Here is a 24,347-nt window from a genome sequence, read left to right as displayed (position 1 = left end):
GGCTGGTTTTGCAAGGGGAAATGTCAGATGAGAAAAGCAGAAGTGAAAAGCACACTGGCCTCGTCCATCTAATAAAACTGCACTACACTAAGCTTGGGCAATGTCTCTATCTTTCCTGAGTGTTCAAACATCGCTCCAGCCACTTTGGCCCAGAGCTATTTGCTAATTTATATTGTCATATCAATCAAGTCTCTTGACCTAGTATTGCAGTGGCAGCTTGTTAAGATTCATACAGTCTAGCAAAGAAGAATCAGCGCAAGTAAACACTGATTTACAAACAGCACAGGATGAGCGCACCTGCCAATCAAGGGGAATGAAGCAAAACAAAACCCAGGTAAAGTCGCCGCACCCTTGCCGTTTGAGGCTACTCTAACTGCACTAAAGCACAAAGCCTATCAAATAAACCTCGGGCGACATCACACGGACCAAACCACAAGACATGATCAAGAGACGTCTGACAAGAACATAGGGGTTTATTGCACAGCTGTTTCATCATCACTATCTGTCAGAATGTGTGTATTTTGGGGGGACTAAAAAAATGGCTTTGGGGTTACTATCCCCCACAGAACTGCCATAGCAGATTAGAACCCTATGCGTGCACACACACACACTTTACATAGAGCAAAGGAAAGGGTGAAAGAGTACCACAGAGGGGGGGTGAGGGTGAGTCACAGACAAAAAAGCAAAAGGGGGATGTACGAAGCTAAGTGACAAACCAGAGCTCACAGGCCCATCAACATCCAGACCACAAGTTCAACGTTCACACACGCACACAGATAAAACGACTGCAACCATGGCCTGTGATGCCAATCTTACAATTCAACACACTTAGTATGAAAAAAAAACCATCTCTGTATTAGTCTAATAGCTTAAGCCTTGTGACCTTAAAGCCTAGTAACGGCTTGACGCAACACCAGAAAATGCAGCCACACACACGTGTGCTATACAATTCTGACCCAGCTGATAGGATTAACATGAATTCTGCTTTAACATACATACAGAGGCATTTGCTGTCTACTTCCAAGAAAATCATTTTAAAGAGGAACGTGGCACGGTCAAATTGCTTAGTTTTATGGGTATTTGCCCATTTCATCCTCCTCCCTGAGTGATAGCCTAAAATGCATCGTCTTCACTGTGGTTGTTACATAATAAAATACCAGATTTAAAATTATGTAAGCTGAATAAAGGGAATCTTCCACATCTACAAACCCAGAATGGGGAGGATTTCCTATTGAAATACAAAACCTGAGATAAAAATAGACAGAGCTGCCCAGATGAAAGCTCTAAAATCTGAAACCAGTTGGTGTTCCTGGTTTTATTTAATGACACTCAATGCAAGAATGCTTCTTGCATGTCTGATGCACCTTGCCAGCTTAACCAAACACCCCAGTGTGTTACTGCTGTGACGCAGCAGCTCAGAGAGTACAGAGTGGCTGAATGGCCATTTAGCCATCTCTACCCTGAAGGGATCAGAGGCAACATAAGTAAAGTCTGTGAGAAGAGGAGTACTGATCCAGAAACACAGAACAACTGGTCAGGTCAGTACATGAAGAGTAGAATTCATTAGAGAAAGCCAGCAACCTTAGCTTAAGACAGAAAAATGTCAGACTTTGAACTGGAAGGAAGAAAATAATACAAAATAATCATCTGAATTTGCCACAGCATTACAGTGGCTTTGGGTAAATCATGGAGTGTTTTGTTGAATTTAACAAGAATTGTGGACTCGTCTGCTGTTACCTGCTTTGAAACGTAGGTGGCGAGCAGGAGCTGTATGCTCAGAATGAAGAGGATGGATAAATGTGAAAATTTAATCTATCACATTGACATTGGCAGTGAGTGGAAAATGTAAACAGACTTCAAATATTCTGAACTATTCCTTTGATGTCCCTTACTTGTCATGGAGCAGTACTCCAATTGTAGGTTGCAGATTAATGTCCGGCATCCTTTGTGCACCTGTTTTTAAGCTAGACAAAAGCCAAAAGAGAACATCTTTTCTATCTGCTCCGATCGAAGGGGGCAGGAAGTTAAAGTCAAAACAGCCAGTTGACTTGTGACAGTCAGCCAGACAGTTTTTCAATGCCTGGTAGATATGAGCAGGAATTTCACAACACAAAACATCAAGGCATAGCTGTCTATTTAAAGCGATAATCAGTCGTTCCTTTTCTGTTCTTTTAATTTGCTGGATTTTCTGTTGATGAGGTTTGAGTTTCTGTGGGTGGTGCTCTTCTCTGTTGGCTATGAGTCCTCATGCCAACTATTATTGATTTATTCCAAACAATATGCTAAATGCTGCCAGAAATATAAATCGCATCACTTCCTGCACACTGACAGATTTGCACAGGAAACAGCTGTCCAACATCTAGTGTTCAAAAGAGCATATGCAATAAATGTAAATATTGAGAGATGAACTTCATACAGGCATACCATTGCGTTACATCAACTGGTGATAAGTATGAAAAACACATTTATTTATATGAAAGCACTGCAGATATTACATAAAGACATAAAAAATTAAAGGTGTGTCTGACAAAAAAAATGCATTTTGAAATTTTGCAGCCAAAAAATAGAGAAATGGCAGTAAGGAATATAACCGCTCCATAAAGTCCATTGTGCCATAAAGAGCCACTCCACTGCAAAGGTCTCTATCAGTGGATCCATCAGTCAGTCCACTGGCCAGTAACCTAGTTACCTAATGTGCTCATCTAGTCCATGTGCTCGTTCATCTCCTTGCCTGTTACTACCAGCCAGGGCAGAGTCTCTGCCCCCCTATCTGGTGAAATGTCAATGCTTGGCACAGTTAGTGCCACTGAGGGATCAGGTTTCAGGTGGACTGGCTGGGCATGTCAACAGAGCTGACCGGCAGCACAAACTGTGATGACCCTGATGACCGAGCAGAGCGTGCTACTGAAGGCACCTAACAGAAGACAGCAGGGACAACCCTCATTCTCATGAATCTTCAGCCAAAAATCAGACAAGCCCTGGCTGTGCTCTGGCACAGGGGAATGGGGGGGGGTTGCAGTATTTAGGAGGCAAGGACTTAGGGCAGATAGTTTTTTGCAATCATCTGAACCTCGGAATAATAAAAAATAAAAATGGAATCTCATTTCTCTCCTTTATAAGTAGGCCTCGGCAGCGCTGACAACATGTAGATGTGTGTGGGAAAACAAGAAGGAAAAAAAATCATACCTGAGGAGGGAACCAGTGTAAATGAAGCCAACGGGACTAAATCTGGGATCTGCTTTCCTATTCTGTTTCAAGCCGACACATTTCATTTCTCCTCCCCTGCCTGCCTCCCTTCCCCTTTTAAACCTTCAAAAGCACCTTCCTCCCTCTCCAGCAGATAGAGGCGAAAAAACTTGATCCTTCCAGACAAATGTACAGCAACAAAAAGAGCCTGGGTTTAATGCCTGTTCATTACAGAAAACAAAAAACCCTCACTCTCATTCTGTGTCTTGGCACAACTGATAACCCATTCTGCAGCCCAGACACAATCAAAACATACACCTCATCAACTCTGTCCTCAAGAATACACTGTGCTTTTTCCAATTATCTTCCATTCATTTATGTGCGTGCAAAGAAACAGAAAAGAGTGTCCACATATTGGATTGGTCCTATTATAATTCACAGACACTCTCCGTTCCGTTGTTCCTTTATGTTTTCAAGATCACTGAGCTCCTTCTCCTTTCACATTACTAGTATTAGTCATGAATTTGAATTTCAAAACTAACGAAGAATTCACAAAGTGATGGCCTTGCATAGATAGATTATAGATAGCTAGATTGTCTTAATCAGACATGAGAAAAGCTCCTTCAATATCACTGCCAACTATTACAAGGATGGTTACGTTCTCACTGGAGTATCCCTTTTTCAATGGCGTAATTGTGTCATGCCTGTGTTGATATAAGGCATGTCATTCTCAATGATAAGTGGACTGGACACGGGCTGACACTAATTGCACTAAAATTTCCTAGCAGCCATCAGTGACAGAGCTGGAGCTTTGAGTGCCAGATGATGGATAGATTGAGTCCTGTCTCCCTGCCAGGCCTCGCTCTGAGGGAGGTCCAACTCACCAGCTAGTAACCTTAGTGCATCAGACACAGACATAAGTACTAATGAAGTTGTTTTTCTGATGCAGCGTGGTGCATGATTAACACACCACAAACTAAAAGCATAACTAACCATCAGCGGGCAGACTGCCTAATGCTAGTCCCGATCCGCCTTGCTGTCCGATGTAATAGCTCCATCTAGCACTTCTGAGGGAGAAAGAGCACTAACTAGCCACATCAAAGGACACATCAGAGACAGCGTGAGCGAGTGAGAGAGATAGAAAGAGAACAAACACAGAGTGGTGGTACAAGTGTTAGCTCTCCCGCTAAACCCTTCATAGATATGCTATGACAGCAACCTCGTGCTGAGGTCACAGGGTTGTGCAAGAGGAAAACGTCATCAAACGGAGACCAGCGAAGGTGCTGATGCCACATTCTGAAGACTTGCTGGCTTTCCACTTCCTGAATGCTTGATAACTCCGAAATTTCTATTGTGTGACTCCTTCTGTACACTGAAAAGCAAAATGTAACAAACTAATGTATAACTCAGAGATACAGAGATACTGGTGCTTCCACCACAGACTGGCAGGGAAACATTCACAGGCTTACAAGGTCTCACGCATTTCTAAACTTGGCTATCCAAACACCTACTAGAGTATACAATCCAGCTGACATAATACTATAGCCCCGTCTGATAGTGAGGTACAGTGGTAGAACAATGAAAGAATGCATGAACAAATCAATGAATTTCATGATATGTTGTGTCATGTCAAGTTTTCAGACAGCAACATAAAGAAACTCCAGAGGATTTTCGACTAGACAAATCTTTCACGCCTCCTCTTTTGTTCAAAGACAAACATGAAGCTGGCAGTTTAATCCACAGTGTCGGTCCCAGAATAATCATTAAATACTTCCACTGTAAACAATGATGCAACACAGACTTGGGTCAGGCAACAGTCCCTTGGTGTCCAAATAAAAAGCTCTGACATTTTCTGGCAGACACCAGGCTGGTGGGGAATTTGAAATGAGAGACAAACAATATCATGATCAGTGCAAAAACAGCACCAGGTCTGGTCTGGCGCGGTGTCTACCAGCTCACTCCGAGGTGCTTCATTATCTCTAAGGTTAGCTTTATAAACCACACAAATTGGAAGGCCATGCAAAAACCAATGAGGAAGGAAAAATCCAGCCAAGCTCCTTGACTCCTGACTGTTTTGTGTGTCCGCTCTTATCTTGCAGTGAAAGTGTGCTAGGCTAACTGTCCAACTGTCAGCTGCTGCCTGGCTGCATTAACGTCTCAGACAGCATGAGCAAACCCATTTCACACTCACAGTAAAACTAGTGGCATGTACAACAACACCATCAAATTGTTCCGGGTAAGCCTGATGGAAATGCCACTATTATGGAGGTTGAGATGAAAAGTTCAACAAAATCAGATGAATCCAGATGACTTACTAAATATTCTCAGTCTTAAGTTCACCACATTTTACTCTTGGGACAAGTAATTACAGTAATCCTACAATGCACTTTAAAAGGATATAAATGCCAGACCAAAATTACAAGTTAAAATATGGATAAAGGAATATTGCTTCAACAACATGGGAGATAAAAATACCACTGTGCAATAAAGTCATATAAATTGGACACATAGTAAGTCCCTGTTGGGATATTATAGTGGTTTCTATTAGGAGCAGACTTTATGGAAACAAGCATGGACAATGCTAAGAATTCAGTTGCAGCGGTCCGCACTGAAAAGCTGGCAAAAGCCTGCATTACACCGCCTGCAACTTGCACAAACCAATGCTGACCTTTGCGTTGTAAGATGACAATAACCCAATGCGTTAAACCGTCGCTCTTGTGGTTGTTACTGCAAAGGCTGCTAAAACGGGAGAACTTCAACCTGCTATCGCTGAGCGTGGCTGCTCCTCTCCAGGTTCAATCCGCTGTGTCACCCAGAACACCCACTCTGACACCATTGTCCTCGTTTACAATGCCTAGACCCCCTCCCCACCCCAAGACGCACCGCCTATAACAAAGGTACACCATATAATAACCTATATACATGGACGTCATTTGTAATGGCAAGGTGCATACAAATTTGATGTATTATACATCACTACCCGAGAGCGAAGATTCAGCAAAAATGGACAGGAATCTATTGGGAAGCTATGACATAAATAACCACAAAGTCCATTGTTCCCGCTAAACTGATGCTTTGATAACCAAATTGTTTCTTTCACTAATATCTTCTCAGCTAATCACTGTGCACCCAGATATGAAGTTTATACAGAGGATGTGTTGGTCCTGTTAGATGCAAAGACTTGCAGATCTGACGCCTGTTAGTGTGTATGAATGGGATGTTACACACCGTCCACTTGACAAGTGATAAAGGAAACTTCCCCCACAGCGCACCAAGGCGCAGCGTCCGTTTCGATATCTACTTTCTCTGTTTGGCCAGCAGCTCAAACAAAGTAGGCCGTTGTGTGCGAGATAACCAACTCACCAAGGGTCAAACTCGTGGATGATGCTCTCGAAGCGAATGACGGCGAAGAGCCTGGAGCTGAAACCGGCCAGCCAGGCCAGGAACAGGATGGTGAAAGACAGCAGGGACTGCCACCCGGCCGGCTGCGTCAGGCCGCCGGACAGACCTCCTCCTGCTGCCCCGGCGCCGCTGCCTCTCTCCCCGGCCGCGGCCACCGCGCTGCTGCGTCCATTCCCCGAGTACGACGCTCCGGCGTTCGCTGCAGATTTGTGTTTGCTGTCGGAAACTGTGCTGTGATGCTCCGCCATATTCTAGTTAGTCCCGTCGTGGCTAACAAGCAAAGCAAGCTATCTGGTAACACACAGGAAAGAAAGCCCCCCCTCCTCCTTTTTGCTGCCACGCTCCACTTCCGAAACCCCTTTTACCACCTTCCCTGCGCGCCCCTCCGTGCACCCCAAACGCTGGTTGGATATCCTAACTTCCTAACCTTACTTCCCACCGACCGCTAAACCAACAAAGTTATCCCAGGGAGTCACATAGCAGCGAGGTTCTGCAGCATACTGGTGTGACACATGCGGCTGGAGCAGTTCCTCCTTCCTTCCTTGGAAGTGGATGAAGGGGCGGTAGCGGCGCGAAGAACAGGAAGAGCTGTCAGCCTCTCACAGCGAGACAGGTACAGCAAAGACGAACGCTGTGCCCGGAGGGAGCCAATCCCGTGACAGAACGCTTTTGACAGACAGATGGACCAACCAATGAAAAGGGAGCTGTCTTGCCGCTGGAGCGGATCTGTCACCGGAGAAACAGCCAATAGGTGTGAAAGACGAGGCGTGACAGGCACCGGGTAGAGCGTATGGCATGTAAACAGCACAGGGGCGCTGGAGTCACAGGAGCCAATGAAATAAATGAATTTTGCAGAAAATATTGACAGATCAAGAGCCAATGTGGCAGGAGCAAGGGCCCGGAGCCAACTTTAAGCCTCGAGTGACGCCCATAATTCCCCATTCACAACAGGAGTAAGGCATCTAAATAGCGACATCAAGGCAGGGCATTTGATGAAACTTGCAGCAAGTTCATCTCCTGTGAAATAATGTTTGCAAATAAAAATCAGATGCTATCCTATGTTATTCTAACTGTACAGGCACTGAAACGCCCAGGTTTGTCTGTTTTTGTTGGGTGTTCTTGTTGTTTTGTTTTGTTTTTTGGGGAGGAGGAGTGAACGCACACCCAACGCATCTCCAACACCTGATTTTGCTACCAGAGGAAAATGTTCACCAGCTCACAAAGCTCAGCTCCTCTAGTAGTTTGGGGAATACTGAGACCCTGAGATCTATGTGTCTTGGATATGAGGAGACAGACAGAGAAGGGGCTGTTAAAACCCATCATCACAAAAGAACAGAGGCGATGGGTAGTCTCAAGATGAAAGCACTACACTGCTCAGGGAGGTGCTTGTGAGGAGCTGCTTGCTAATTCATCAAGTGTCTGCTAAAGCAAGGGGTGGGTATTCCTAACCAAAAAAATTCAAAAAAAGCATCTGGCACTTCAAATGAGTCAAGACGTTTCACCTCCGTACCGAGCAGTCTGTTCTCTTCTGAGAAGAATCAGCTGAGAGTGAGGGGAGCCTTAAGACTGACAGCAGTGTGTTTGCACTCTGCTTGTCAAGCCCTTATCTACTGGTGCTGCTGACAGCTAACCTGAAGTGATCTAAAACCGGCACATCTATCTGCTAATATGATGGGGTTGCATGTCCACCGTGCAGTTGTGTAATCCATCAGCTCAGATTCTGTCAGTTTGTGATTCATTCTGTTAACACCCCATGATGTAATCTTGGAAAACCGTCCCTTGAGAAGAATGAGACAAATGAGCTAATGACGGTGCATCGTTTGAGACCCTCACACTCACTCAATGCGCATATATCTGTGTAATGAATGTAACTCCAAATTTGCATGTCAGAATATTTGAAAAGCATTCAGTGGGAGAGGTGGGAGTTACATACAAAGGCACTTGCAGCATCCTTATTCCCCCTTGATCAAAGTAGATATGTCACCTTGTGAAAGAAGACTCACTTGTTCATTCTTTCATTCATTAACTGATTAATTTGTTCATTCATTGACTCATTAATCATTTTAGTAAACGTTCCATAATGCTCTGAAAATGATTGTTAAAATTAAACCCGTGCATTAATTGCACACAGTCTACAGTATTATATATAAACACTATTACCTTGGAGTGATTGAATAGCACAGTGATATACAAAGGAGTAAGAGAGGTGACATGTTTCTGTGTATGTGTGTCTCTGTGTTACTTTATTGCTTTATACTGTATTCTCTCACTGTTTTCCATTCAAATTCACAACATGGCTTGGTTCACCTCAGACAATATGGGTCACTGTCTATTTCTCAGCCTGCAGATATATTGTATCTTTGTCCATGAGCGAGGAAAAGAGAGCGATTGAGGAGAGAGAACACACTACAGCAAATGATAACAGAGGAATAATCCCCATTCCCCTTGGAGCTGCATTTGTTTATCATCTGGAATGGTGTGCACCAACTGTCTTCGCATAAATTACATACCTTACACTGCAATGTCTGCAAGAACCACACAGTCGTGCACATGTAAACACAAACACACACACAGTGCTGGAAAAAAAAAGAGGTGTAGGGATGTTCTGGTTTGCCATAAAACACTGCATCTCCTCATACCACAAATTAATTTCTACAGATGATAGTTATATAGGCTCCTCTGTCTCTGCTGTAGATTAAGTGTGTGCGTTGAAGTATAACCATGATACTATGAAAGGGAATTTATTTGTGGAAAACTGTTCATGACACATACATATTCAGAAGTGACGACAAGCGATCAAAGGTGAAAAAATGTTTGAAGCTGGTGATGATCCAGTGTCTCATTTCAAATCTCATATCTTTCTGCATCTATAAAGCCACTGAATGGTTTGCACGAGAGCTCTGCACCATACAAGATATGGGGTAAAAGCTTTCAGTACCCGACATGTTCTCTACAGTGCTCATGTAAAATGTAACGTTCTGGAAACAACAACAATGACGGATCACTTTTGCCTTTCACATCAGATACTTGAGAAGGCTGGTGGTTAGTAACCCTAGGAGAAATTATCGCCCTTCAGTGTTTTAATGTGGGACTTTGCAGTATTGCCCTGAGCCTTTTGCCCGCACAAAGCCTTATCCATTATTCAATATCACCATAGCTGATGGAAGCGGTACTCTAACTCCTAAAGTGTCTGTTTATTTATGAAAAGTTACACTATTTCCTCTGAGGAGTTAATGCATTCTCCTCTGCAGATCACAATTTCTGTGATGCTGGCAGGGATGAAACAGCACAAAGTGGCAACCAAACTCATATCAAAGTGCAAAATGACATGGGACTTTTAACATATCAGTCAGAATCCAACATGAGTAGCAGGCCTACTTTTTTGCCTGCTCCCTATATGAAAAGAGCACATGTTTTAATGAGCATGAGTCCCCATTGTACAAACGCTGCATTACATTTTACAAGTGTGGGCAGCTATTAAGGCAATTTGTGCACTGGTGGCGGCTGACTCTTGCAGCTCATGAGACAAATTCATTCATTTGTCACATCTCAGTGCACTGAACGGATACTGCAGAAACACTTATTACTAGAAACACAGGAAGTTGTTTGTGGTGACTGGCGTTCCCGTTGCCTGTGGGGTGTCAAACCATAAGTCTGTGCAATCAGAAATGAAGGTGCATATTATAAATCTTGAATGGTTTCAGATAGTAATCATGCAAGTGCTATTTTCCTTGAGATGCAGCAGTTTATACTTCCTTGAATTTTGCACATGTGCACATATAGTAGGCCCAACTTTTCAGAGGTATGGACTCCATGTAACAGAGGTGGCGATCTTATATCTCCCACTGTTAATATACATGATGAATTGCTGCTGCACTATCACACAGTCTCCAAGAGGAATGGCTTAGGTGGGCCAAGAGAGCAGTAAAATGTACTGTTCAGATAATATGTTAGGCATATACTCACACAGGTTATGGTGCCTGTGTGGAATGAGGTTCAAACTAATTTCTGCACCGCTACATGAACCTGATCGGATTTTTTTTAAATACCCTGCCAGAACACACACACACACACACACACACACACACACACACACACACACACACACACACACACACACACACACACTGCAATATGCGTTTTAACCACTTGATGGCGTCCTAAATCTGTTTGTGGAGAGGTAATTCTATATGAACCAGTCTATATGGCTAACTCAGATATAAACATACCAATGAAGATATAGTCTCAGTTTAAAGAAATCATTTTTAATAGATAATTTATTTGGAAGACACAACTCCACTGAAACATCTAAAATTTCAATTGAATCAGGTGCAATGCAATATTCCTTCAAATATAACTTTTGGGCTATTTTAGTATTCAGCAGCCTGTCCTAAAGCACTGAGGTTGGGTGAATTACAAGGTAATTAGCATCGATTGTGCTTAAATTGTTTTAAATTGAGACAAATTGCAGCCAAAACCGCTCAGAAACAGTCACGTGGCTGACCACACATCATACTTCATTGAGGACTACAGTGATGTAGCTATGGTTGTTATGTTTTTGAAAGGAGACTAATAGGGACACTATTTTACATGCTGACAGCTGAAATCAATCAATAAAACAAGTTACATTAATAGCATCAGTTAATTAAAGTCCTTGTCAGAGGCTGATTGATAACTGAGTCCAATTTGTGCCTGAATAATGATTTACCCAGAGAAGTGAATCATATTATCTGCATTCATACATCTGTTTCTGCGATGAAGAAAAAAACCATAAAGGCGACAGAGACTTCTGTGCAGAAAAAGACCATCATTAAGGCAGATTTGCTCCTGTAAAATTGACTGGGAATTATAGGTGTGGAAGACATCCAGACCATTCCGACTTATGATACTAAGATATTTCAGCGATGAAGCTCATCATACACCAGGCACATAAATGTCCTTAAATGCAGTTTATATTTGCTGTTCCATTCATCCACACTGTTGATCTGACCCCCTGTGCTGTATGATCCCCATTAACCCGTGTTTTTTTGTTTTTAATAGAGTGAAGTCAGCTGTACCAGGATGTGAAATGGGGCAGATGAGGCTGGAGCATCAGCACTCTTTAAAAAATTAACAGCCAGTCTCTGCGAATGATTTCACTTTATTACTACAGCAGTAAATTACACGTACCAATGGATCTGACTGATCTGAAGCTTCAAAGGAGAGCTGGTTGGTGAAATTACACAGAAAGTGGCCTGGCATGTCAAACTTCACCTGATAACAGCAAGGTTGATCAATGAGTGTGAGATAAATAAACCTAGGTGCAAAAGATGTGATTTATGGCCAAGCTTAACAAAAAAAATGCTGCTTTATGCTAAAGAGAGTTTGATTTTTATAACATTTATCTACAGATACGTTTTAGGCTACTCTAATGTATCATATGTTATAATAACTGCCTTTTTTTTTTTTTTTTTTTTTTTTTTTTTTTTTTTTTTTTTTTTACCCCAGACAGAATTTTGGATACCTTGAATTAAATTAAATGAAATGGAAATTTTTAAGCAACCCGTTGACCTTTGTCATATCCGTTCCGGTAATGCTCACGCAGCTTCTTGCAAAAAATGTTGGGAAATGTTTGTGTGTCAACTATTAACTATCTTCATACAAACTACACACACAGACAAAGCCACCTTGATGACGTTGATATAACAGGCTTCCTCGTTAGTTTTTTTTTTTTTTTTTTATGTAGAAACGAAGCCAACACAGAATTTGTCTGCTTTTGTGGTGGAAAATTCCCGGTAGGAAACATAAGAAAGAAGGAAAGAAAGGATCGGGAGGAAATTCCATGACGCGCTGCGTGCCGTGGATGTCAAGCAGAGAAACGCCCCCCTGCTGGATATAAGTGCAGGCATCCGACAGCCTCCGAGCACTGAACCGAGACAAAACACAGCAACAGCAAAGCGAAGAAATGGCACCACCCATGGGCGGACAAGGTAAGCGTTATCAACTGTCTGTTTTTTTTTCTGCAAGTTTTTTTCTTTTTTTTTTTTTTTTTCATCAGGCAGGTAAATGCAACTTATTTCAATCAAATGTAGTAGGTAGGTTGATTGTATTATTTTCTTCAAATTAGCCAATGCACTGCATGGGGGTTGGGGGTGGGTGCTCATTTGAAAGCTTATTGATGAAAGCATGCCGCAATTTATTTAGCAACTGTTTATTATGCAAACATATCCATCAAAAACGAATCTCAGAATGAAATGAAATGTAGCCTCTGTGTTTCACAAAATTTACAGTTTTTCATTTATTAGGTCTAACTCATAACTGAAGAACATATTAAACAGAATTAAATGAACTGAGGTGTTGTCTGTCTACCTGCAAATGGGTCTCCATGGATTTTTCACCAGCTGCTCAATAAAGATGTGTTGTTTATATGATGTCGCTTTTAATGCCTGGTGGTTTTAAAATGTCATATTTAACACAAACTTAAGCTGCTATGGTGTGAGGTGAACACACCTCTGTTGTTCTTGGACGCCACACTGATGCCAGCCAGCTTAGTTAAAGGTTCACTATGCTAAGGGTTAGTTGAAGTGAGGATGCTGAAGTGGGATGGGTTCATGGGGTGAAATTAAGTCATATATCAAGTCCATGTATGATAAAGTCATTCTAAACTTATTAGAGGGATACTGTTGCTCTCTCTCTCTCTCAGAGTTTCAGTGATTTTCCGCTAAGAGTAGTCATTCTAAACCCTCAGAAGTAAAACACAGTGAAACATAAATAACAAATGTCGTAACATTCAAATTGCATTATCTAATCATTTTTCATTTCATTCCTTACGTCACAATGATAGCCAAGAACCTTTTCGCCAATGATGCCTACTGAACATTCACAATAGCGCTTGTGCAAACATGAGTCACAGTTATGTCGAGAACAGAATGTACTGGATATAGGAAATACTATGATCTCAGTGTTGACACTGACGTGACATAAATGTACATTGTAATGAGCCTACCTCAGACAAGGTAGATTTTAAGTCTAGCAAGTCTAGATGTAGGATATAAAATTACTTTCATTACTGATTACAAAGAAACCTAAAGTATTTTGGGAACTATTACTCAGTTATCTATCTGGATATGTAAGTCAGTTTTAACATGCATCAAAGCGCTCACTTATGTACTTTGTGCCTTTGTAGAGGAAAGTCACATGGAGAGCCACAGCCCTGTGGCAGACCCTGGACATGTAGTAAAGTCTTCTCCAGTCATGATAGATGGGGTTGCCCTGAACGGCCCCACTCTAGATGTGAGTGCTGCAGAGGGCTTTATCCAACAATCCATGGCCATCATCATGGAGGACGCCGTGAGAAAGGCCACCAATGTTAGAGAAAAGGTATTGAAAATTTACTTTTATTTAGGTTTTATTAGACCAAGTGTTACAGTGAAGAGCAATTTCACTTATTTTGATTGCAAAGTCCTGTGCAATGATAATATGGGAAATGCTACTGCTGCTTCTTCTACCACTACAATTACTTGTACTACTTCAGCTACAGGAAATCTTTGACTCTTCTTTTCTATGCTGGCCAGGTGTGTGAGTGGCGCTCCCCAGAGCAGCTGAAGGAACTGCTTGACCTGGAGCTGAAAGACGGAGGCGAGGCTCAGTCCAAGATCCTGCAGCGCTGCCGAGATGCCATCCGATACAGCGTCAAGACCAGTAGGAATCAAAATTCAAAATTCATTCAATACATAAGAGTTAGGGATAAGGGGAAAACAGCCATTCATTCATTCTCTAAGCTGCTTATCCTAATTAGGGTAGCAGGGTGCTGGTGCCTATCCCAGCGCTCATTGGGCAGAAGGCACAGAAACACCCTGGATGACAGACGACAGTGGTAGTGAAATGGTAATCCATCTTACTCAGTCTCATCTGAACTCTATGGGCTGTACTTGATATGTGAGAGGGTTTGGAGCAGTGACCCCTATGACCCCGATTTATACACCCTCATCCCCCAATACCAGAATAACTTTGCATACTCCTGGTCTCCAATATCAATTCATATGGCTCAGAAATAGAGGTGTAGGTCGAGGGTACCACACGGTTTTAGGGGCTCAAGAACATAACCTCAGTCATGAATGTTTGTTTTATTGATTGATTCAAATAGGTTTTGCTATGAGAATGCATTCAGTGGCTGAGAGAGGACTTGACATTTGCACTGTTGCCATGCGGCTGCTCTTCTATAACAGCAGAAAATAAGTTTGCTTGCATAAACTGCTAAGTGAAAAAGACTCACCACTGTCGCTATTAGTTCATAATTCATTCATTTAGTAAATTTATGATATTTCACTTAGTTAGAAATTACAGACATGTTAAATGGTCGTGCATCAGAATGTGACAAGCATCTGTTTGTGTTATTTGTGTAGCCCATCCTCGTTTCTTCAACCAGCTGTACGCGGGGATGGAGCCCTATTCCATGGTGGGAAGCTTCATCATTGAGGCCATCAAACCCAGTCTGTGAGTCACACAGCTACGTTGTAAATCTGTCATACATGTAAATGTTTTAGTATTAACCCATTTGGATCCTCCTATATGTGTTGGAAATCACTTTGATGACATTGTGTACATATGGTCTTGGTCAGGTACACATATGAGGTGGCTCCAGTTTTCACCTTGATGGAGGAAGCTGTTCTGAAGAAGATGATGGAGTTCCTCGGCTGGGAGGAAGGAGGAGACGGAATATTCAATCCAGGTACGCTAACCAACAGCTACCTCTACAATGTAGTTTTATATGAACATTTTTACTGTTTCCTGATCCATTCCGGCCTCCAGCTGGTCACGCCAAGCCACCACAATAATGTGCTTTTGTCTTGACCTTCAAGTAAAAGTCATCCTGTGTGTTTTCTGTCCCTCCAGGCGGCTCAGTGTCCAATATGTACGCCATGAACGTGGCCAGGTTCCACCACTGCCCTGACATTAAAGAGCTAGGACTCTCTGCCGTCCCACGACTGGTCATGTTCACATCACAGGAGGTAGGATTTTGTAAGAACTTACCAAACACCAGAGTGTGCAACAATAATTACAGAAGTGGGTTAAACATATCTTGAGACTGAGCAGATTTTTTTTTTCCAGTAAAGGATGCTAATTTGATGAGGACTGAAAAACATCTTTTCTTATTGGGCAAATGTGGATAATTTTGTTGATATAACTCCTCACTCCTCCCCTCTCTCTGAATGGAAAATTACTTCCCAGACAGTTTTTCATCAAGGTACAAAGATTGAGCAAATGATTGCCTGACAATGTGGTTAAAATCTGTCTTTGTCCTACATTGTGAGGAATGCTCACAGTTTTAAATAGTGACTAATTTGGTGAAATCTTAATGAGATGCGGAGGGTTTTTTCATTACATGTTGTGACTGAATTTTTACCTACAGTATCAAGTGCTGTTTAAGTCTGTATTGCTGATATATTATTTAATATCTGTAGACTTTGTTCATGATGGTAACTGTGTTTAACATGGTTACTGTCAAGATGAGCGGGTAGACACGTTTCCTCTGCGTTTTGCAATAATTAGTATGTCACATTTAGTTATGGTTTCATTATTAGCCTTGGGAATTTCCTCTTTTACACTGCGTATGTATGCCTGCGCTGTGTGTTTCACATAAAAGAACTAAATGAAAGAATAAAAGTCAATCTAGGCTATATCCTCAATATATATCGAAGCATAAAATTTTATTGTTTTGTCTCTTTCAGTGCCATTACTCTATTTCCAAAGCAGCAGCTTTTCTGGGCATTGGCACTAAGAACGTCTACGTGGTACCATCTGACAAGAGGTATGCTGCTTTCTGCACACTCTTCATAATCTGACATGGCATGCTGAGTCCTGCTCTGTCCACAGAGACACTTTAACGAGTGCTGGTGTGACAAAAGACATTTCAATCTCCGTTTCCTCTAGAGTTTCTGGAGAAATCTAATTTCCTTCAGCTAAGCTGGTCATGAAAGCTATTGCACACCTGAATCACGGCTCAGTTGCCTGTGCATCGGTAAAATACGATAATCTCAGCTGAAAAGATCAAATGCCCGCCCACTGTCTTCACTTGCTGACTTTTATTTAATAATGCAACATTGTGGACTTTCCTCAGGCCTGTGCTAGTCTGAAACTCTGAGCCTACTCATCCATCACTTCATTCTTAAAAGTTTCCTCTCACTCCCTTCCTGGCTCACTGATCCACGGTGCTATAGCGGACACCTGCTCCTGTGAGTTACCTCACTCTGTTCATTCATTCATTTTGTCTCATTCATTTTGTGTTTGCCAGAGGGAAAATGATTCCTGCAGCACTGGAGGAGCAAATAAAGAAAGCGAAAAATGAGGTGAGGATGAAAATAAACGGAGCCGACTTGCCTGTGTACAATTGTACTTGAAGCCACATCTCTGTCTAACTTTCTGTACACTTACTTGAGTGGTGGACGCTGGTTAAGGTGCGGCTTAGCAGTGCCTTATTCTTGGGCAGCTCACAACCTTAGCCTCTAAATCAGTGCATATCAAGCTGTACTGAATATTTAGCATTTACAATACCATCTTTGTGTGTGTGTGTGTGTGTTTTCTCAGGGTGCAGAGCCCTTCATGGTGAATGCCACAGCTGGGACCACAGTACTGGGGGCCTTCGACCCCATAGAGGAAATTGCAGACATCTGTGAGAAATACAACCTATGGCTCCATGTGGACGTGAGTAGATTTATATCCGCAAATTATTTTGAAAATCTTCTCTGAATCAGTTAGTCGGCTAATCAGAGGGTTGGTCAGTTAGGCAGTCAAGCCAGCAATAATAAATTCAGCAATAATCAATTTCAGCAAGATTAAAATCCACTTGTAATAGTCTGTCTCTGCCTTTCATTCATTCATTCATTCATTCATTCATCCTCAGGCGTGCTGGGGAGGAGCAGCTCTTCTGTCTAAGAAGCACAGACACTTGTTAAAGGGCATTCACAGGTAAAGATAACCGCAGACAGTTCTTGTTAGTTGTCTTGTTCATTAGAAGCCCAGTGTATTACTGTTAGTGTGTGCACTTCCTGCTACATTTCATAAGCCCTGTGGCTGTGTCTGTCACAGTGAGTCGCTGCTTTACTTCATGTCCCATCTTCCACTGTAATCGCATACCTGAACAGTCATGTGCTGATATCTGTAGTGCAAACACTGACTGTGAGATCCCTCTGTGCTTTGTTGCATGTGTCTGGTCAGGGCCAACTCAGTGGCTTGGAATCCCCACAAGATGCTGATGGCGTGTCTGCAGTGCTGTGCTTTCATGGTCAGAGACAAAACGGTAAGAGAAGCACATTTAACCATGATGATCCTGGTGCTCCCCATGTAGGCCCGCGGTGCTTAATCTTTCTGGCACCCGATCCCTAAAATATAACGATGACTCAACACCCCACCATGCGTGTGCATATGCAGAGCGGTGAACATATCAAACAGAGAATGCATTTTCATTGTCAGATAGTGACATTTGACTATCAGAGGAGGGTGAGATGCTGGAAGCTATTCACTTCTTCACAGGCATGAAGCAAAAATTAAAAAAAGAAGCAGAAAAACAGCAGAATACATAATAAATTGTGCATGGCAGATATATATATATTTTTTCTGGGGTTTTGTGATCCAGTGGGGCTTACAATCCTCAGGCTGAAAACCAGTGGTCTAGATAATAAGGGCAGAGTTAATTTGAGTATGACACCTGATGAGGAGTAAGCTCCAGGCAAACCAATGTAATATGTGAGAGCAAGAGTCACCACTATAGCATGAAGCGATAATTCAGCAGTAAGAGGGGTGTGTGTAGGGTATGTCTTACAGTAGCTATACCACACTCTCGATTACATCAGGAGGCTTCCTCTCTTTTTGGACAGGAGCCAGCTCTGAATGGCAGAGTGTATAGTGCAGACTCCCCTGCTGGAGCCTCAAATTACCAGACTGCATGTGAGTTGATTCAGCAGCTTGGCCCGTCACAGAGCTAGAGAGACAAATTTGCTGGAAAAAGTCAGAATCAGGTCTTAGGGATGTTGGGCAGCTATACAGTTGAGTGTAAATGTCTTCATTTCAATCCACTGCTGGCAGTTTTGCATAGTGCACCGTTGACTTTGACCTTTGGTGGGATATAGCCACAGCAATACAGTTCTGGATATTTACAGATTAAGGATTCACAAGACACTGCATTTTTTACTGTTTATTTTCCCATCATTGTTGTTAATTTAAATTCTTATGATGTATTTTTGTATTTTTATTTAATCTCAATATATTTATGTATTACTATGTACTGTCACGAAGGAAGGGTGGGATGAGAAAAGGGTTGGCAGTTGCAGAGGACATGGCTGATTATAATTTCTATGCTCCAGACATTGTCATTCTGGTGGTTTACACTGCACAAAACAATAAAAAAGATTATTTATTTATTTATTTATTTATTTATTTTTTAAAAAAAAGGATGGACATGACAATCCATCCCATCGGTGCATACAGTTTAGTCACTGTTTAACATCTCCAACTATTAGTCAGTAATTCCATCAGAAATATTTGGAGAAGCTTTTATATTTAGATCACATGTCACCAGGACTCCACTGAATCCAGAGATTTTTTGGGCGTTCTTGATATTATTGCCAGAAATTTATATTATTTTATTATTTATTAGTTGGAAGCACTTCCTTCTTATTTCTTATCATCTTCATGTCTCAGTTCAAATGCTTTTTATACACACACACACAGAGACTGAGAAAGGTGCGCAGCACTAAACGTCTGTCTTTTTGCTTCCCCTGGGCAAGTGAATTAAAAAAAAATTTGATATTCAAATTAAAAATTTGCATGTCATCTTGATGTGAAGAAAGACTTTTTGGGAGTGTGAGCCTTCTTTGTTCGACTTCTTCTTCTTCTCAGGCCAACAGACCCTAGTTACTTTCCTAGTGTGTGCAGTGAAATAGAGCTGAATCCTGCTTTTTATTTAAGACAGTATTTATCCATTTAACCATTAAGTGCAGCTGGTGGTTCCATGAAGCCCTCTGATTGGTCAGTCTAATTCGTTCAGCCACATATGATTCTCAGAAAGCCCTGGATGTTAGCCCAGTTTTACTGGATGTCGACTCTTTAGGCAGCCGAGGAGCTAGTTTATGATCTTGCTTGCTCTTACTTTTCAGATGGCAAACATGCACCTTGGTAACCTTTTTATCAAAACCAAAACACATTTGAGGGTGTTTCTGTTCTTATTCTTACCTTCTACCTATTGAATAATCATGGTATCATTTTTATGAACCAGATAAAAACTCTGTAAATATGTCTTCTCATTCTGCTGGCTCAGGGTCTCCTGCAGCGCTGTCACTCCGCCCGGGCCTCCTACCTCTTCCAGCAAGATAAGTTCTACGACGTCAGCTACGACACAGGAGACAAGTCCATCCAGTGCAGTCGCAAGCCGGATGCCTTCAAGTTCTGGCTGATGTGGAAGGCCTTGGGAACCAGTGAGCTGGAACGCAGAGTTGACAGAGCCTTTGCCATGGCCAGGTCAGTCTAATGGATCAGAGCACATTGCAATTGAATTATAGAGCAATTGTTACTCGCTCTATACACTCAACCCATCCAGATAGTATAAGGGCTGCAGCTAACAAGGAGTGGGAGCAGGATGGCCTTCTTGGTTAGTCAGGTCTTCCCTCAGCGGGAGGGCCTGGTGTCGATATTTAGAAAGATAGTGAAGCCTGATCTGGGCGCCACTCTAGCTGGCTGACCCCCAGCCAGAGGGTAAGGAGAGAAAAAAGATTTCCACGAGTCTCAGTTTCACTTTTATGTAACAAAACACTCATTCCCAAGCTCTTTATTGTCTGCTGACAGCAGAGACAGCCTCATATGTCAAGATAGCTAACAATATCACAGCAATAATAATAATAACGATAATGGCACTAACGATAATAATAGTACTAAGTAAGTTATATTAAATAGCAATTTAAAACTGACTCGTTAAATTTGGCTCAGCGATGATTTTATTGTGTAATCATTACCGCATGTCGGCTTTCTCTTGTAGAAACACACACCCCTGTAACTCAGACAGAAATAAAATGCTCAGTAGAAATAAATGGACTCGCATTTATTAATAGCAGCTCACACTGCACTCCATGAACTTCTGCTGAGCGACTCCCGTGGCTGCCACAAAGTAATGTGACTAATGTGACTATGGACCGAGTCGGACTATTTATGGTGCTGTGACCGATTTGCAGGTCATGGCAACTGTGCTATTTTGTGTGCCCTTTAGTTGGGAAGTCCCTGACCTATACTCACCTTTATAGGTGAACCCCAATCTGGCTGTGAGAGGGTTCAGTGAGCGACAGAGAGAGAGAGAGAGAGCGAGATCATTACCTAAGTATTCTCTCTGAGTCGATTTAAAGATGGACAGTGCACTCTAGTGTTTATGTGGTGAATATTATGAGCACTGAAATGCCTGCTGATACCAAGGATTAAGGGGTTTAGCATGAAATGTTGATGTTCAACACTAAGAGTTACCAAATGAACAGTGTATGTGATTTAAATGGCATCCATATGTCCATAAATCCATATGTGCTCGACTCTTATTTGGATGTTATTGTCTTTTTTTGTAGGTATCTTGCCCAGGAGATCAAGAAAAGAGAAGGATTCCGCCTCCTGATGGAAGTAAGATTTTTCATACTTGGTCCACAGTTTAAAAACAAAAACAACAACTTGGAGTATCGGGCTTTGATTTTACTGTCCGTTATTTGACAATCCCATAGATCATCAGTAAAATAAATGTTGAAATTAATTTCTTGATACATTCTGTAGTCAGTCCTACCTGAATGAGATGCGATCCTCTGACCTCTGCTTTCTCTCCTGCAGCCTGAATATGCAAACGTTTGCTTTTGGTACATTCCACCAAGTCTGAGGAACATGCCAGAAAGTCCTGAGTTCTGGCAAAAGCTTCACACTGTAAGTAAAAACAGAGATATTTCAACATGTCACTCGGAGGTAGAGCACCAAACTGTGTCTCAGTGTCATTTCTACTACTAAAGTGCTGAAAATGAAAATTAGTATTAATAGCATAGCACTGACATATCCATCATAAGGAAGTTTTCCACACGTAAAAAATGCAAAAATGAAATAAAAAATAATTTGTGATTCTATGACATCCTTTGAATTAAATGTCAACGTCAGAAAACAAAAACGTATCAACTCTGCCAAAGCCAAAGTGCATTGACAGGTAAATCACACTTGATTTGTTTTTGAACCAAATAACCATCAAAGTGAATGTCTTGGGTTCACGTCTTTTTCTAACCTTTGTTTTTTTTTTTTTTTACTTATTTCCAGTCTATGATGTACACTTATTTAAAAGTAAATGTCAAAACAAATGCATAAACTTTTCTGTTTATGTGAATTTTTATATACAAGTGTTATTCCTTTTACTTCTATGGCAGCAATGTATCTGTTGTGATGATCTAACACATAAATTTCAAAGAAACCACACCATGACACATTTCTGAACAGCCACACCTCTCGGTCCTTCCTCTGAAATTAACCTGCTGTCCTTCCCGTAGAAGAGACTTTGCCCGCACATGAAGTAATACCTGTTAGTGTGAAGAAACACACTAACAGATGTGTCACAAGTGTCATGCAGCATAGTGGGTGACACATAATCACTTCTCAGTCAAAAAACACTACACCTGTATTGCCAGTAATTAGTCACTCTGATGTACCCTTCATCCTTGCAGGTGGGGCCAGCAGTGAAAGAGCGCATGATGAAGAAGGGCAGCATGATGGTGAGTTACCAGCCTCACGGGGACAAGGTCAACTTCTTCAGAATGATCATCATCAGCCCTCAGGCCAGCAGAGAAGACATGGACTTTGTCCTGGATGAGATAGACCGTCTGGGACAGGACCTCTAATGAACTCAAAAGGGTGTGTGGGGGGGGGTTTACTTTTGGTGTCAAAAATTCACCTCTGAAGATCCTCTGTCCTCCTGTTCATCTGTCAGCCGCAGAAGCCGATACGGACAGCCATGCTTTCCTCACTAAGTTGGAGTCTAAAGTGGAGAGAGGGTTTTTATGTAGTTTATTTTGGCTCTGAGGGAATGCACTGAGGGAATTGCTGGGTAATCTGTTCATAAGTCCTCCCAGCATCCTATCTGCCTGCTTTTTTCAGACTGCCTTTGAGTAGATCTAGTTAGAGGACAATAAGCTGTGTGCTGCCTCCCCAGAGTATTAGCGCATGGGGTATCCCGACTCTTTTAATATGAGGGACCTCCATTAAAAAATACAGTAGAGCAGAGACCACATTGTGAAGTGATTTTTGTTGTTAGAAGTTAAAGGAAAAAAGAGCTTCCACACTCTATGTGTTACACTTGCAAAGGGCTTTGTTAAAAATGTTTCGGTCCACGGGACCTTCATTGGGTATCTGTTGTTAGATATTACCTGGGATAGAAATGAACATCTGCCCTACTATAGGTGTTGAGATGACAGTGGGCAGAGTGAAACCTATGAGAGAAGGTATTATAGGCTACATTCTGTCTGCTAATGTACATTTAGATAATGAAATAACACTGAATTAAACCATTCCATATTTTGGATATTTGGAGACCTCCTGAGATTCCCTGTTGAAACTCTGGACGTCCCAGTTTTAGGAACCACTGTCTTAAAACTACTGTAAGAGTTAAGGAGACAAAAATGCAACAGCTCGAGGAAAGAACAGGACAATCCCATATTTTTTCACGTCTCCAGCCTAAATTTTTTGACAAGCCTATCAGGAATATTAAGACTACTGAATGACTTTTATTAAGGGGGTGCCTTGTATTTTTATACTTCAGGTGTTCTTCAGGGTTGACATTTTTACAGTTTATGGAATTACTGTATAAACTCTGTGCGACACAAATCAAGTTTGCAGCATGTTTTTTATTTATTTATTTTGTAGAATGGTCTTTTACCATATTTTCATCTCCAACAATAAAGTCTTAATTTACTCACTCATGTTGTTGTTCAGTGCCACTTATTTCAATCAACCTCAGAGGACAAATGGAATTTATGAGCATATTACTGAGGTGTAGTGATTATCCATTTATTCCACGTGTCGCTGGTAATACGGCTCCCATCGTTCAGCTGAGAAATAGAGTTGATGAATACGTTTTGCATTTGATTTAACACCAGGTCAACAAAGGCTTTGTAGCATTAGTTGGATAGCAGTACTGAACTAAAAGCCAAGCTGAATCTGTCATATACATATGGGTGAATGAATACAATGCATGTTTTAGGATTAGGTTTAGGTTAGGGTTCATCTCTGATACTTTCCCTGCATACCCTAACACTGATGATTTTAGTCCTAAAAGTATAACTGAACAGTTTTAACTCTCTGAATCTGACAGTCCATGCCCTTAATTATGATACTCTGAAGTCTTTACTGAAGTGTGTATTCTGGGGAACCGGTGGTTACAGGAAGAAGCAGGGCAGATAACACAGACAAAAGATGACTTTGATTTTGCAAGGTCAGAACAGAAAGCTGAATTTCAGTGGAAACTGAACTAAGCAGGGAATAAAGAACAGGTGGGTGGACTGATTGATTGATTGATTGGTTGATTTATGGTGATGGCAGGATGGGAGAGAGCAAATGAGCAGGTAAGCAAGGGGCAGGGCAGGGCAGGTGTGCAGGGGAAACAAGCTGGATAAGACTATGCGATAACAGAAAGGACAAGAGAGCAAAACAAAGCATAAACAAAATGCAGTTTCCCAAAGGCCTTACGAGCACAACTGGCTCACTGTATTTAAATACATTGCAGGGTG

General features: G+C 41.7%; 2 protein-coding genes across 2 annotated transcripts in view; one reads left to right on the top strand and one right to left on the bottom strand.

Moving 5' to 3' along the window:
• Positions 1-7,171, bottom strand: part of LOC115373338 (dolichyl-diphosphooligosaccharide--protein glycosyltransferase subunit STT3B-like) — a 62,204-nt gene extending 55,033 nt beyond the window's left edge. Inside the window, exon 1 of the mRNA XM_030071679.1 lies at positions 6,550-7,171. Coding sequence (XP_029927539.1) covers positions 6,550-6,836 — 287 coding nt within the window. The 5' untranslated portion in view covers positions 6,837-7,171. The remainder of the gene's footprint in view (positions 1-6,549) is intronic.
• Positions 7,172-12,488: 5,317 nt separating this feature from the next.
• LOC115373339 (acidic amino acid decarboxylase GADL1-like) lies at positions 12,489-23,513 on the top strand. The gene is made up of 15 exons (XM_030071680.1): positions 12,489-12,557; positions 13,754-13,947; positions 14,142-14,268; positions 14,973-15,063; positions 15,189-15,298; positions 15,463-15,578; positions 16,299-16,378; positions 16,862-16,916; positions 17,155-17,271; positions 17,471-17,535; positions 17,785-17,866; positions 19,883-20,082; positions 21,168-21,219; positions 21,421-21,510; positions 22,290-23,513. The coding sequence occupies exons 1-15, from the start codon at positions 12,533-12,535 to the stop codon at positions 22,461-22,463; spliced, it is 1,578 nt and encodes a 525-aa protein (XP_029927540.1). The 5' UTR covers positions 12,489-12,532; the 3' UTR covers positions 22,464-23,513.
• The last annotated feature ends 834 nt before the right edge of the window (positions 23,514-24,347 follow it).

This window comes from Myripristis murdjan, chromosome 16 (genome assembly GCF_902150065.1).
Source record: "Myripristis murdjan chromosome 16, fMyrMur1.1, whole genome shotgun sequence".
NCBI classification, from domain to species: domain Eukaryota; kingdom Metazoa; phylum Chordata; class Actinopteri; order Holocentriformes; family Holocentridae; genus Myripristis; species Myripristis murdjan.
Note: the sequence above shows the minus strand (reverse complement) of the source record. Positions and strands in the feature narration are given on the sequence as shown.